Below are 16482 nucleotides of genomic sequence, written 5' to 3' on the forward strand. Positions count from 1 at the left end.
ACTGAGAAGGGCGTTTTCCAGAAGATTCGACTTTAACTGAGACTTAAAGGAAGCCAGGAGGCACAGAGATGAGTTGGGAGAGAGTTCCAGGTATGGGGTACACCCAGTAAAAGTACAGGGATTTGGGAGATAGAGGGTCTTGTGAGAGGAACATCAAGAAAGCTAGTGTGGTTGGTCATTGGATCTCAAATTATATGGGTAGTGAGTAAGATGTAGGAAATCTGGAAAGATAGGAGGAGGGCAGGTTATGAGGGGCTTTCAAAGCCAAAGGATTTTACATTTGATCCTGGAGGTGATAAGGAGCCACTGGAGTTACTGAATAGGAATAAGGGATGATATCTTTTGGTAGATCGATTTGACAGGTGAGTGTGAAGCATGGACTGGAATAGGGAAAGAGACTGTGGGAAAGAAGACTAACAGGCAAGTTGTCACATGGAGCAATGAGGATGTGAGGTGGCAGCAGTGTCAGAGTAGAGAAGAGGGCTTATTTGAGAGATGTTCCAAAGGCAGAAATAACACTACCTGGCAACATACTGGATATGGAGAGTGAGAGAGCGAAGAGTTGAGGATAACACCTAGGTTGGGTGACTGGGTAGTACACTTGATAGAAATAGGAAAGTTAGGATGAGGGGATGGTCTGGGGAGAAAGATGAGTTCAGTTTTGGTGTAGAGTTTATGATATATGTGTGACATCCAGTTGGAGAACATGGAGATGTTCCTTGAATCAGTGGGAGCTGATGAAACAAGTTCAATAGTATAAAGGGAGAAGAGAAAATAGAACAGAAGAGAGCCCAGGACAAAGAAAATTTGTTTGTTTTTTATTTATTTATTTTCCAGTTTCGTGATTTCATTTTTATATATGAGAGTCCTAGTGTGGAAACTTATCTACTAATACATATCAGACTTCTTTCTGTTCTTCTGTTCAGAATCATAGTGAGTCTGGGCAGTAAATCTTACCCACCATCGTACAGCCAGTATTTGTCAGAGTTGGAACTTGACCCAGGTCTACCTGACTCTAACCATGATTCATCACTGCCTTTTAGTTTTCATCTGTGAGTTCCAGAATAACATGGTTTTGTTGTATTTAAATTATTTTGGCAGATTTTTCATATTTGACTTGTAAGTTTTTCTAAAATATATTGGAAATGGGGGGCAGCTAGGTGGCGCAGTAGATAGAGCACCGGCCCTGAAGTCAGGAGACCTGAGTTCAAATTTGACCTCATACCAAACACTTGACACTTACTAGCTGTGTGACCCTGGGCAAGTCACTTAACCCCAATTGCCTAAAAGAAAAAAAAATATATTGGAAATGTTGTGTAACCAAATTTCAGCTTCTTAAGAGATCTACATAATATGTGAGAATAATATTGAAAGTTCCTTTTTCCTATTTGGATTTCTAATTTGCAATAATATTTCTCTGTTTATCCTGTAAGAGTCAGCTCTTATCCTTTTTGGTGTCCCCTCAGCTATAAGTGTCTTCCTTTCTGAGATTACTTTATATCTACTCTGTATTTATCTTATACATATCTAGCTAATTGTTCTTCTTCCCCCTTCTAGGGCCTTTCTTTGTGTTACCCACACTCAAGCACAATATCTAGCACAATACTAAAATTTTTGGACTGATTGACTGCTGTGGCTGTAGTTAAATAATGACAGTATAATAACCAATTGAAATTTAACGATTCACTCATGGAGTAGTTTACTTTTTAAGCTTAAGATCTGCAGCAAATGGATTTTGCGTTTTGAATCAAAAGTGTTACATTTATATTTTGCAACTATGACATGATTCATTTTGTTTTTTTCCCTTAGGTTTACTATTTCCGTCAAGGACATGAAGCATATGTTGAAATGGCCCGAAAAAATAAAATATATAGCATTAATCCAAAAAAACAGCCATGGCATAAAATGGAATTGCGGGTACTATAATGTTTCTTTTATCATGACATCTTTTTTTTTTCTAAAGTTTTTCGATTCAGGTTTATTAGTCAGAAGAAACCATTTTATAATACAGATACCATTTTTGTCTTTGAGAATAAATAGTACTTTTTTTTTGTCTTGAAACTTTTAGAATAGATTTTTTTCTTTTAAGAGTTATTAAAAAGTTATCATTACATTATCTTGACTTTGCAGTAAAAATACTGATCTAATTTATTGACTGGTGCAATTTATGTTTGATACATAATGTATTGGGATTACTTTTAGTCAGTTGTATTCATTTTATATCTAACTACTTTAATACTTTATGTGAAATAAATCTGACATTCTGATCTTAAATTTTGCTAGAAAGACACTTTTTTTTAAGGCAATTGGGGTTAAGTGTCTTGCCCAGAGTCACACAGCTAGTAAGTGTCAAGTGTTTGGTCTGAGACCAGATTTGAACTCAGGTCCTCCTGACTTCAAGCCAGTGCTCTATCCACTACGCCACCTAGCTGCTCCTAGAAAAAACACATTTTTCCCCCTTTTTTTCCCTTTTTTTAAGTTTTATTAATTTATTTTGATTTATCAACAATCACTTCCATATGCTTTTGAGTTGAACATTTTTCTCCCCCTTCCTCCCGCCCATCCTCCCCAAGACAGCACACAATCTGATATAGGCTTTACATTTACGTTCCTATTAAATATATTTTCACATTAGTGAAGTTGTAAGTAAAAATTAAAACCTATAGGAGGAATCATCAGAAAGATGGAACAAAAGTCAACAGAAGGTAAAAATAAGTGATAGCGATTCAACTTCCATAGCTCTTTCTTTGGATGTGGACAACAGTAGAAAAACACATTTTGAGAGTCAGCATGGCATATTGGATACAATTGAAGGTTGGATGACCTAGGATATAAAGACCCTCCTCTGACAGAGACTGTGTGACCCTGCCAAGTCACTTAACCTCTAAGTGCCCCCAAAGAGTTCTGTAATACTCTAAGAGATGTAGAGCAGTTGTTGATGTGATTTGGTGGAGGTAATTTCTTCACCACAAGTTACCTATACTAATGAAATCACAAATCCAACACCGCCCCCCCCCAAAAAAAAACTATTCAAAAAATTCATTGTCTTCATTTCACTAGATTTTTTTTATGATAGTTACAAAATACTAAACTTTAAGTCAGAACATTTAAATTAAAAGCATGGTGTTTTCTTATTTCTTTTTCTCTCCCGTAGGAGCAAGAATTAATGAAAATAGTGGGCATAAAATATGAAGTGGGTTTGCCTACACTGTGCTGCCTTAAACTTGCTTTTCTAGATCCTGATACTGGTAAACTAACTGGAGGAGCCTTTACAATGAAGTAAGGGACATTCAAAGAGGCAAACATTTTCAAAGCTTTAAGAAATATATTTAAATTATTGGCTTTAAAATCAGTTTATTTATGTTTTGTTTTTGTTGTATTTTTCAAATTAGGTACCATGATATGCCAGATGTTATAGATTTTCTAGTTTTGCGGCAGCAATTTGATGATGCAAAATATAGACGATGGAATATAGGTAAGTACATAATTAGTTTGTGAAAATGTGAACTGTTTAACATACACAAAATGAGCTCAAAAGAAAGGCAGCTTATTTTCTGGATCTTAAAGGATAGCTAATGAAACATTTACTTTTTCCTAGGTAGAGAATTGAAGTGCATAATGGTGCCTTCTCTGCCAGAGATAGCTTCTTTATTGACTCTTTTTTTGCTTAGCTAACCTTTTTACATAAGTCTCTTCATTGGCAGGCCTGGTATTTTTGAAGTGATTGGTGTAAAAATAAGGCATTTGTAATTTTTTTAAGAGAGACTTTATTCATTGACTATGTAAATTGAATAAAAATATCATTTGCTGGATAGGAAATTCATTGTTGATGTCCTTTTTTGTATCAGAAATAGTAGTTACATTTATTAAAAATCAGTTGTTTTAGTTTTTTTCTTCCCTCTAAAGGCTCAACATATAAGTATTTTGTGTAATGCTGATTATTTTCTTATGCTCAGTGAGGATTTATATAGCTCCATTCTGAATCTAAGAGCTGAAAAGGACCTCAAAGGTAGAGTCAGCAAGCATTTATTAAGTGCTTATTACGTGCTAGGCATTGTGTTGACCTTATTGGAGTCCCTGCCTTCAGGGAGCTTCCATTGTAATGGGGGGAACACAACACATAAAGGGAATTGAAAACGAGGAACTAGAGGGTGACAAAGTCTGATGGCTGGCATGGACTCTTCCTCAGAATCAAGGTTCTGGGAGGAACTCGCCAATGGGAGAGTTCTGCCATAGCCCCAGAGGGATGTTCCAGCAATGGGAAGGCATCTGAATCATGGTAACATGGTCATATAATTTAACACCATCATTTTATAGATGTCTTCATGAAGATTATTTCAAGGTGCATTTTTGAAAATTCTTCGCCAGTGTATGTGCCATTATCCATCATTGTTGTTAGTTTTCATTTTAAATTATTTTTAAATTAAATCAAAGGGGTGGAGGGATTCATAATGAGTTAAATTCCAGGATCCAAACTTGTATGATTAAAGTATTGATATTGAAGGATGATCTCCAAAGATTTGTCCTTATTCTTGTTCTTTTTTCAGAATTTTTATCAGTGACTTATATGATATGATGCCTGGCTTGATAAATGATTGTTAATTTGTTGGTGATATCGTAGTTTTATTCTTATCAAATATGTGGTTGAAACTGAGGACAGGCTCGTGAGCCTAAAAGCTATTAACAGATCAGAGTGAAAGGGCAAAATCTAGTAACTGAAATTTAGTCAGATTAAAGTTCGACATTTGGGTCTAATAAGTAAATAAGCCTAAAGTTCTATATTTGAGTGTATATAAGTAAGTATTATCTGCAGTACTTTTTAGTGAGAGCAGGACAAATAAACATACTTCCCTTTCCCCCCCAAAAAAACCCCTTGGTTTAGTACTTTTTGATAGAGTGGTATAAAGGATTGCTTCGTAAGTGCAGTTTATTTTGATGACTTTGAGATGTAAAAAGTTACATCTGAAAAATACATAGCTATAGTTGAAGAAATACATCATTGGCTGGGCTTAGTTATTATATACCATTTTCAATTTCTGTTACCAATTATGCAGAGGTTTTTGTTTAAACAGTCAATTTCCATCTTTGCAAGTGATATATTGTTTTTGCTAATAGAAGCTTAGTTTTTAGGTATCTTGTTGAGCATGATTTCTCCATATTATCATTCACTAATAATATCTCAAGTCACGATATACACTTAAAGTGTAAGGTTCATCATTAACAGCGGTTAATATGTAAAGCCATATTTCAAGTGATCTTTCTAATAATTTCAAAATTTTGGCTTATTTTTATATCAGATCTGATTAAATTATCATTGTTTCTGTCTTATAGTATGTCTGACAAAAATTTCAGCCCAGGAATAAGTGAAGTGTCATTTTGGCATATTTTTGATTTAGAAGTTTTAATGGTCCCCCCCCAATCCCAGAGGATTGTCTTGTATTACCCCACTTAGGAAACTACAACTCATCTTTAGAAAGTGACATAAAAACAGAATGGTGAGAGGTCTAAAGACTATACTATATACAAATCATTTGAGGAACTCGGAAATTTTTGCCTAGATAAAAAGTACTTAGAAGACATGATCAGTCAACAAGCATGTGTTACATGCCTGCTGTGTGAAGCACCATGATAGGCACTGGAATTGTAAAGACAAAGTAAAACAGTATCTGCTCCCAAGGAGATTACATTCTGTTGGGGCATACAATGTACATAGATAATGTAAAACATATATAAAATAAATAAAAGTGATTTCAGTGGGAGATAGGCTTCTAACCACTGAAGCAATCACAAAGTCCTCTTGAAGGAATTGAAGATTATAAGAGATTGCAAAAAGTGAAAGTAAGGAGGAATAACATTTCAGTCTTGGGATACAGACTGTACAAACCATGGTTGTAAGTGAGAGTGTTGTGTGCAGAGAACCATAAGTACGCCAGTTTGACTGAATCATACAATGTTTGGGTGGGGAGCAGGAGGAAGTAATGCAGCCTACAGAGATAGGAAGGGGCAGGAGTGAGCACAGAATATATTTCAGACATGGGAAGGTGGACAGTGCAAAGATACAGTAGCATGAGGGGAGATGGAATAATAACATCTTGAAAACATTGATTGGGGCCAGATTGTAAAGGGCTTTACAAAATAAAACCAACTCCTCTAAACAGGAGTTTATTTTACCCTAGAGGCAAGAGTGAGCCACTTGTTTTTTTTTGTTTGTTTATGTGTTTTTTAGATTTTTTTAAATTTAGACCCAAATACTAAAGCTTAAATACATAATAAGAAAAAGAAACCTATTACAAACTTAAATACAAAATAATAAAAGGAATAAAAGCTTGTTGTGTGCACAGTAGAATGTGAAAGGATTCAATAAATTTCCATTTCAAGAAAGCCTATATAATAAATACTATGCATTGTGTTAAGAGCTGTCCATCCTTTCTTTGCTTCCTTGTATGTTTTCTTTGGTTTTCTGTTGTCACTTTTAACTTCGTTCTTTTTCCCCCCTTTCCTTTCCCCCACCCCCTAGGCTACAATTATATTTATGCATACATGTGTACACACACACACACACACACACACATACATGCATACATACATACATAGATATATACTTTCCCTAACAAATTCTGCTGATGATCTTGCATATCTCTTATTTCCTATCCCTCCTGACTCCTCTGCTTTACTTCTACCTGCCACCTTCCTGTCCTATTCCTTAACCTACCCCTATTCCACCCCACCCCCAAGGTCAATAAATCTTAACATAGCCCTCTTGGGGAGCCACTTGTTAATTGAATAAGGGGATGGCATAATCAGTTCCGTGTTTAACAAAAATTACTTTGGCAGCAGTTTGTGGACTGGAATGAAGAGAGACTTGAGGTAGAGAGACTAATTAGGGGAGGCAGTTACAGTAATTTAGGTGAAAGGCTGTGAGAGCCTGAACTAAGGCTGGAAGCTTTGTTGAGTGGAGAGAAAGGTTAATAATGAGAGATGGAGACAGAAGCAGTAAGACTTGGCATGTCATTGGATAGGTGGGGTAAGAGAATGTGAAGAGTGGAAGATGATGCCAAAGTTTTGCCCCTTTTTGTTGTTCAGTCGTACCTGACTCTTTATGACACCATTTGGGTTTTTATACTGGAGTGGTTTGCCATTTCATATTCCAGCTTATTTTACAGATGAGGAAACTGCAGCAAACAGTGTTAAATGACTTGCCCAGGGTTACACAAGCTAGTGATGTCTGAGGTCAGATTTGCCTCAGGAAAATGAGTCTTCCTGACTCAAAAGTCTGGATGTGCCATCCAGTTGCCCCAGTTGTCAAAGTTACAAACTGGGGAAACTAGAAGAGTGGCTGTACCCTTGACAGAATTAAGAACACTTAGAGAAGTGATGAGTTTTGGGGAAGAAAAATAATGAATTATGTTTTTGATATGTTAGTCTCTGGGAACATCCAGTTTGGTATTCACAATAAACAATTGGACAAACAAGAAATAATTTAAACCTTTAAAATGTATTTACTAAAAATAGAGTATAACATGACATTCTTAGTAATGTACTGCCTGTTTGTTTCTTATTCAGGTGATCGTTTCAGGTCAGTCATAGATGATGCTTGGTGGTTTGGAACTATTGAAAGCCAGGAGCCTCTTCAGCCTGAATATCCTGACAGTTTATTTCAGTGTTACAATGTCTGGTAAATATCTATCTAATTCGGGTTTTTTGGTTTGTTTTTTGTTTGTTTGTTTCACCTAATTACCTTTAAAATTTTCCTTTCTAGTAACCAGACTATTTGAATACATGATGCAGTCTCTTAAAATAGTGAATTTTTAAAACTTTTTGTGACAAATTGCATTATTTATTTATTTATTTGTTTGTTTAGCAGTTGTTTTATTTGGAATTTTAATGCAAGTATTATATCTTTCTTTAAGCTGGGATAATGGAGACACAGAAAAGATGAGTCCTTGGGATATGGAACTTATTCCTAATAATGGTATGTGTATCTGTAGATTATGCTCTATGTAACTATGAAGTAGGATGAATTAACTTAATAGTAGAAAAGAGATTTTGAGTTAATAGGTGTCATCTTTATTAAATAAGTGCTATTTGAAAAAATTGTAGTGAATATTTCATCCAAAAAAGTAATTGAAAAAAAAAAGACATTTGAAAAACAGTGTCCATTATGAAATGTTCATGTAAAATGAAACATGAAAATGTAAGTTTTAGATAGTTCATAAACTTGTTGATCAATAGAATTCATTGCAAAATTTTCATTTTTCTCTGTTACATTAGGTTTTTTAAAAATGACTTAAGCCATATTGAAATATTCTGAATTCAATAAAAAATTTTTAATTGTAATTTTAAAAAATAATTAAAAAGAGAGTAGCATTTCTTCTGTTACCAAAAATGCAAGACATAGTCTTTCATAACAAATCAGGAATTGAACTAAAGCCACCTAGCCTCTTTGCGCCATTTATGTCACTACTGGCCTAAAATAGCTTGTAGCCAAAAGCTAAATGAGTAAGGATTCAAGCAGATATAAGACAAACCGAAAAAAGGGAAAGAGTGAACTCTTTTGACTCATCCAGCCACAAATTTTACTACCATCATCACATTACCCTGAGGTAATAGCAGGCAGGTTTGTTCTCCAGAACTCTTCTCCAGTACTTAAAATTTTCTTAGGCCTTCATTGTTTTTTGTTGTTGTTGTTTTTTGTCCTTCATTCTTGAAGAGGACCAGTAACATCAGGAACGTGATGTCTTGACTTGCAAGTGAATTGAATTTGAGTGAGGCAAGGCTTAAAGTCACCAGCCTTGATCTCTCCTCCAGAGCCATCTGGGTCCAGTGGCAAGACATAGATCAGGGTGATTGGAGATGGCCCTCGATGCAGTGGGAAACCTTGGCCTTTTTAAGCCAAGATCTTTACCAGGTCTCAGTTTGTCTGAGGCAAAAACCACTCAGTGATTAAGGCTAGGTAAGAAATGAGGGAGGAAATGCCTTCTTTTACCTATTCAAAGGAAAAAAATCCATCTAGGAGAGGAAGACCCTCAGAGTTTCTGGCTAGAACAGAAACAATTGCTATTTATACTCACTCTGAACCAACAAAACTCAAACAGTGACCAACTGAGGGTTGGGTTGGGGCCCATTATTGGCCAGTCAGTGAGATCTAGAGTGATTTGGGTTTAAGGCATAGTTGAGTAGCTCCAAATGGGCTTTATCAAAGCATGGTTTAACAGAGAGCTCTATTTATAGAAATCTAGTTTCCTTTGGGCAGAGCACCCATATGTAAATATATGATTCCCCATGTGTAGGGAAGAGGGGGAAAAAAAAGAAGGGAGAGAGAGGGAGGTGCAAGAAGGGGCAGTTCTCAAAGGATGAGAGCTATCAACAGCCATGTGGAAAAATGCTCCAAATCATCAATAAGAGAAAAATGAAAATAAAAGAAACTCTGAAGTTCATATCCACAAGATTGGCAAAGATGACCCAAAAAACTGATTGTTGAAGGATTTGTAAGAAAACAGGCACATTAACGTATTATTGGTGAAGTTATGAAATGGTCCAAACATTCTGAAAAGTAATATGGAATTATGTTCAAAAAGTCACTAAGACCCATATATCCCTTGACCCAGCTCATATTCCCAGAGAGATCAAAGAAAAATGACCAATATTCAATCCAGTCCAATCAATAAACATTTACTAAATATCTACTATGTGCCAGGCACTGTGCTAAGCACTGGGATACAGTTAGTAAAAAAGCCAGTCACTGTCCTTATGGAGCTTACAGTCAGAAGGATTCAACATACAAAGAGGCAAGAAAGTGCGGGTGAGGAGAAAAAACCAAGGACATACTCAGCATGGGGGGTATCTTATTCTTTGGAGTTGAAACCAGGCAGAGTAGCAGATGCAAAGTGGAGTGAGCTGAGTATATTTTCTAACCTTGAAGGCATCCAGGAGTTCAATACTCTACCCTCCAGTCATAGGGGATAGGAAGCTGAGAGAGGTGTCAATCAAGGCTTGAATTAGCGTCAGGTGGTAAGATGAGAAGTGATGGTTTCAACTTGGGAGGGGCATCTTGTTCAGGAGAGGCAAAGTGGAGATATGTACAAAAATAATTATAATCTTACTTTTTCTTACAGCAAAGAAGTAGAAACTAATTAAGTAGTCATCAACTTGGGAATGACTGAACAAATCATGAATATAATATTATTCATCTGTAAGGAGGATTTCAGAAAATCTTAGAACTTGTATGAACTGATTTAGAATAAATAGAACCAGAAGAACAGTTTTTTCAATAACAACGTGAATGATTGAATTAATGAGAAAGCATTTATTAAGCACTGTGTGCCAAGCATGGTGGTAAACGTTAGAGATACAAATAGAAAAAATAGAGACAATCCCTGCTCCCAAGGAGCTCATACTCTAATTGGAGAAGACAACATATAAAAATTCAGGTGCAGAGCAGACATAAAGGCACATAAGTCCTAAGGATTTAGTGGAAAAGCAGATAGCAAGGCTCATGGGTTCTAGGTTAAGTCAGTAGGTCAGATAATCATGCTGGGGTCTTCAGGGCATTGAGGCTTTGCAGATATAATAAGGGTAGGGGGATCTTAGGAGACAGGTACAGGGCAGGTTGTAAGGCCTGATGATTTTCCATTGAAGTAGAATTGGTGACTCATCTTATCCAAGGTCCCCCCCAATCTTCATTTGAGGAGGACTTTAATTCATTAAGGAAATAATATAAAACTGATGACTTCAACTTTTTCAAACTAACTAGTTTTAAAATTCTAATGTGATGTTTCTAAAACTGGTTTCTTTTTTCGTAAAATACACTCTTGCATTTAACTATTAGAGCATTACTTTTCAGTTATAGACATTTTAGAGTATAAAATATATTTTGTATTAATGAAGCTGTCATTGATAAAAGTGTAAGTTCTTTTCAAGGAATTTTAAACTAAAATTGTTGTTAAAGAGTCTGTATGCATTTTCATTAATTTTCCTAAAGATGATTTTTCTCAGATTTTCTTTTTGTTGCATTTCAGCTGTATTTCCTGAAGAGCTGGGAACAAGTGTTCCTTTAACTGATGTTGAATGCAGAACATTGATCTATAAACCTCTGGATGGAGAATGGGGTTCTAATCCCAGGGATGAAGAATGTGAAAGAATTATTACAGGAATAAACCAGCTCATGACACTAGGTAAGACTCAAAGAAGAGGAAACAGATGATGCACAAATGGAAAACTTGAGTAGAAATAAAACTGATATATATAAAAACATAGTCTTAGTTTTCAGAGGGACCTTGGGTCCATGCTAGATACCTGTTTACCTCTATAATGTCTCCTTTGTAGCTATCCAATATCTGCTTTAACACCCACAGTGACATGGAATGTACTACCTTATGAGGCAGCTCATTTCTTCATTTGACAACATTAGTCCTTAGGAAAGTTCTTCCTTCTGTTGAAGTTTATCTGCCTTCCTACAATTTCCACTGATTAATCCTAGTTCTTCCCATTAGAACAACACAAAAAGTCTTAATTTGTTTTTATGTATAAACCTTCATTTGGTCAAGAATACACATCAATTGTCCCTATTCCCCCAATCCACTTTTTCCCAGGCTAATTATTCACAACTGCCTAACCAAATCATATGTGATTTTTTTTGAGGCCTGTTAGCAATCTCCTTTGTACGTAATCCAGTTTGTTAAGGGGAAAAAATTAATTTATTACACTGAATTGACAACATAAGGAAATTTGGTGAGATTTCATTTTCCTGAAATAAATATGAAGAAAAACTTAACCTTTTTTCCAAATAAGTAAAATCTTCAAAATGAATTTTTTGGAAGTGTATGCAAAAACAATAGAGATCTAGAATTGAATTAAAAGACTGAACCTGACGTATTAGGATTGGTTCACAGTTGACTGGTAAATCTATAGAGGGCGAGTTTTGCCACCGAATAACTTCATGACACAAAACCCATATTGGTTTGTGTGTGCTCTCTTAAGACTTGCCATAAGTTTCTTCTGTACAGTATTTCATTGATAATATGTTGCGGTCTATTTACACTTAACCCCTTCTTAACCATTCCTCTTTAAGGGTGGGAACTGGTTAGTTTTTTGGGGTTTTTTGTTTTGGTTTGGTTTTTTGCAGCAAAAAAAAAAATTACCAAACTTAAATATATTACTCTTTATCAGTCTTGGTCCTGAAAGCTATATTTCCTCCTGTATAGTTGGAAGACTATAGATGTGGAATGTTGCATGTATTGTTTGTGATTTTTCCTTCGTTGAGGTCTACTGTAAAAAAATTTTTTTTCATTGTTATGAGAAAGAATTCAGTGATGGGGGTATATTGGGGAAATTATTCTGGGGTTTTTAAAGAAGGGCATCTTATTCATTGGAGATAAAAATCAATTATGGGGTTAAACTTTGATCTTGAAGGTCCCTTCCAACTCCAAACCTATGTGCCTGAGATAATTACAAATTTGCCTTCATGTATTAGGAAACTTTTTCATTAAATTGTTGTTGGATGATTCATTGTTTTCATTCATTATCCATAATAGATTCAAAAGGAAGTAGTGATTTTCTATGCTGTTTTCTCTTGTTGTAGACTTTTCTTATATAACTTTGCAGATTTCATTTGTTAGTAATTATATAAAGGATATATGGATTACCAGTAAAACACATAAAGCCATTGTTAAACCCTTGCTCTTTATAGATCTAACCTTGCCAACCTTTTTTACTCGTACATTTCTGTGATAATATCTTTTATATAGCTTCCCATGTGTAGTTCTTGGTAGGAAATAGCTCCAACCTATTCATATCTACTGTGTGTTTTTACATCTCCCTTTGAATGACCTGCAACTTAATCATTTGTAGATTATGGTTTTCTGTGCTGCAGGTAGATAATGAAGAACAGGAAAATATAACAGTACTTTCAATGGCATCAAGTTTCCCCTAAAACAAAACCTGTGTTTTTATATCAATGTTGTTCTAATGATTCTGTCTTGCTATAAAGTATGAAATATCAGAATAAAGTGACATTATAGGATGATAATGATAAAAAGTTTAGTATTTAATAGAGAAGTGAGCTTGGCAAAACATTTAAGTTGTTGATATGTGTTGATTTTATGGTAATGTATGGCAATGGACATACATAATATTGAAATGTTCTGATAGCTGCTGACTTAATGGAAACATGCATGGCCTTGGAGTTAGGAAGACTTGGGTTCAAGTTATGCTTTAGTCACATTTTGTCTTTCTGACCATGAGCAAGTCACTTAACAACTCAATGCCACAAGAACTCTGTAAGTTACAGATGAATTCCTGAACAACTACATCAGTAGAAGTTTTCATACTGTTAGTTCCCCACACTGGTGAATTTGCAAATCTGGATCCTGGCTCCTACTACCACACAAAAAGAGGAGTCTTTAATCTTACATTGTTAACCACAGTGAAAAGTTTCTCTTTATTTAAATTTAGCTGTGTGATTTTTATAGGTAGTACATAGTAGGACCAGAGCTAAAATGGTTTTGAAAACTCATACATATTAGTTTAAAAGTGATTTTTAAAAAAATATAATATGTAAATATTTTTTCCTTCTTTGATTTAGATATTGCTTCTGCATTTGTGGCCCCTGTGGATCTACAAGCATATCCCATGTATTGCACTGTAGTGGCATATCCTACTGATCTCAGTACAATTAAACAAAGACTGGAAAGCAGGTTTTACAGGTTAGAATTAAGTTATATAGTTATTACTGGAAAAGGTGTAGCAGGGGAGAGGGGAGGGCAGTATTATTACTAAGTGCTCTTTTTAATTGAACATATTCTTTGGAAAATTTTTGAATACCATACTTTCATTATTTCCTAATCTGATTTGGGGAGCAAAATTTCACATGAAAAGTAGAAGTTTTTTAGTTGACTTTTAAAAAGAATATCATTTTTTAAAATATGTGTTTGCTTTAGTCATGCAGTCTTGAATACTGATGAAAAAGTAATTCTCCTTTATCCTCATGTCTTTGGTACTACAAACATTTTAAAACATTCAGAAGTTTTAGAAAATCATGCAAAACTTCTGTGGCAATTTTAGTTTCAAATATTCGTAGACTCTCTTCCTCTTCTTCCCCTCCATCCCCCGCATTCTAACTTTAAATAATTTATATATATTTTTTCTAAAGATGTATTGCCTGGAATAGTTGTTTCTTTATAACTATATATCTATGTGTATATATGTGTAGATATAGATATATGTCCAGATCTGAAAATAAATGTTTAACATGAGGAAATCACACTTTCCATTTTTATTGTAAATCCCTTTGGTTTTTATAGTTTTGACATATTTTTACATGCTTATAATTCTTTTGTTTTTCTTTTAACCTAGGAATTTTTTTTATTTCAACTGACTTTTGATAAAAATTTATATTTCTTTACTTTTTTTTTTAAAGCATATAAAGAGCTATTTGTGCATGTGTCTTTATATATCAACAGTTCTGAACCTCTTACTTCTCTTTCCTTTCCTATTGCCTCTGGAGATTTCACTCCCTCATCCCTTTTCTGTTGCATATTTCACTATCATTGTGGACTCCCACCATTGCATTTTGATCCTTCTTCACAAACCTCCATCATTACTTCATATCTTGTCCCAATGTCGTGTGAAAGTTATAAGAATTCTAAATAGAATAGTAGTAGTATTTTAGAACCAATCCATCATTTAGAACTATTTTTGTATGATGAAGTGTGTATTCCTGAGGTCTAATTTGAGATGCTTTAAAAAAAATTCCCCCCCAGAAAGATAAAATAGGTTGTTGTGTACTAGATTAGAAACCCATCCAGCACTTATAACATTATTTCTATGGAATGCTGCATTTTGAGTTCCAAACCTGACCTTAAGATGAAATTTTGAAAGATATGCATACTCCATATGTAATTATAATTAACGTTCTCTTAAAGGTATAGGGTCTTTATTATAAAATATTTAATATTGTACTATGCTATAAATGTAGTGATGCCATCAGGTTAGTAAGATGGGTTAGAATTTATTTCCTCTATGCTCAGCAGCCCTAGGGCTACTTGTACTTTTATAATATTTTTAGTAGTTATTCTTTTCTTTCCTTCTAACCACTTCCTGAGGTCTTTACCTTATTACTCTTGTCAGTGTGTCCTGCTGTCTTATTTTTATATAAACTTGTTTGGGTTTGGGAGCCTGTATTTGGCCTTACCTCTGATAAATAGTAAAATGTGTTTTTCTTTTTCCTTAATGACTGTTTGCCGTCCAAACACATTTTTTGTTTGCTACTCGTGTGTGACTACGTTCCATGTGATTATGGTTGCTAGAAGTCTTTCTTTTGGGTAAAGTTGGGGGAAAGCTTTCTGGGTGCTTGGTTTGTAAAAGTTTATTTTTTTTTATTCCTTTCACTGGATATGTGTTAAGGAATATTCCCTGAACAAATCTCTAGAGACTCTATGTAGAGTTCTATTTCAGTCATAGAATTTGAGCCATTAGAAATAATTCTCCATCAACATTTGCTTTAGTATTCAGAGAGTAATTTTTCTTCAGTTCAGTTCTTTAGTTGGATTTCATAGTAAACTCATAGTTCACTTCATATCCCACAGGTGATCTGTCATTGTTCAGCTATTTAATAGTTTCATCCATAAAATCATAAATCCAGTAACCGTAACTTATTTTTTTTATAGTTTTAAGATTAGAGGATAAAATTGGTAAAAATCTAATTTTAATTTCTATGTACATTTTAAAAATAGGAGTTATTTCTTCTATTTTTCTTCCAAAGGCGGGTTTCATCACTGATGTGGGAAGTTCGTTATATAGAACATAATACACGTACCTTTAATGAGCCTGGAAGCCCTATTGTGAAATCTGCCAAATTTGTCACTGATCTTCTTCTACACTTTGTAAAGTAAGTTTGTGATTACTTTTTTATTAATTCTAACTACAATACCAATAATTGACAATATTAAATGATATAAAGTAGGGCCATTATTCATATAAATACTGTTATAAAACTCAGGGTAAGGAGCACACAGGATCAATCATACATTTAGACCTGATCAATCATACATTTAGACCTGGAGAGGACCTTAAAGTATCTTCTTACGTAGAAAAGTAAATATGCGGTTATTATGTAATCTAAATTATAAGGGATCATCACCAATGACAATATTTGTACATGTACAATACAGTATGTATTTAGTTAATAAACACAAGTATAGGGCTATAATATCAGATGATAATTAGCCTTTTAGAATACTAAATTAAGCATTCTAGAATTCTTTGCTACAGACCACACCTTCTTTTACCAATCCCCACCATTTTAACATAATTTCCCCAGTGTCATCTTCTTAGATATAAATGAGATAGTACAAGTATTAAGTACTTGCTACATGCATGATGCTGGGTGGTGAGAAAACAAATAAGAAGAATGAAACAGTCCCTGTTTGTAAGGAATTTACATTTTACTGGAGGAGACAAGTACCTGTAAATACATACGTGTAC

The 16482-nt window shown here is 34.5% G+C and overlaps 1 protein-coding gene across 2 annotated transcripts in view; it reads left to right on the plus strand.

The window, feature by feature from the left end:
• Positions 1–16482, plus strand: part of PHIP (PHIP subunit of CUL4-Ring ligase complex) — a 199422-nt gene that overhangs the window by 155937 nt on the left and 27003 nt on the right. For both annotated transcript variants that reach the window (XM_020975528.2, XM_020975529.2), the window contains exons 25-32: positions 1810–1917; positions 3155–3279; positions 3393–3475; positions 7564–7675; positions 7911–7972; positions 11019–11174; positions 13583–13703; positions 15761–15886. In XM_020975528.2, the coding sequence (XP_020831187.1) occupies positions 1810–1917; positions 3155–3279; positions 3393–3475; positions 7564–7675; positions 7911–7972; positions 11019–11174; positions 13583–13703; positions 15761–15886 (893 nt within the window). The remainder of the gene's footprint in view (positions 1–1809; positions 1918–3154; positions 3280–3392; positions 3476–7563; positions 7676–7910; positions 7973–11018; positions 11175–13582; positions 13704–15760; positions 15887–16482) is intronic.

Source organism: Phascolarctos cinereus, unplaced genomic scaffold (assembly GCF_003287225.1).
Source record: "Phascolarctos cinereus isolate Bilbo 61053 unplaced genomic scaffold, phaCin_HiC Scaffold_5;HRSCAF=322, whole genome shotgun sequence".
Lineage (NCBI taxonomy): Eukaryota > Metazoa > Chordata > Mammalia > Diprotodontia > Phascolarctidae > Phascolarctos > Phascolarctos cinereus.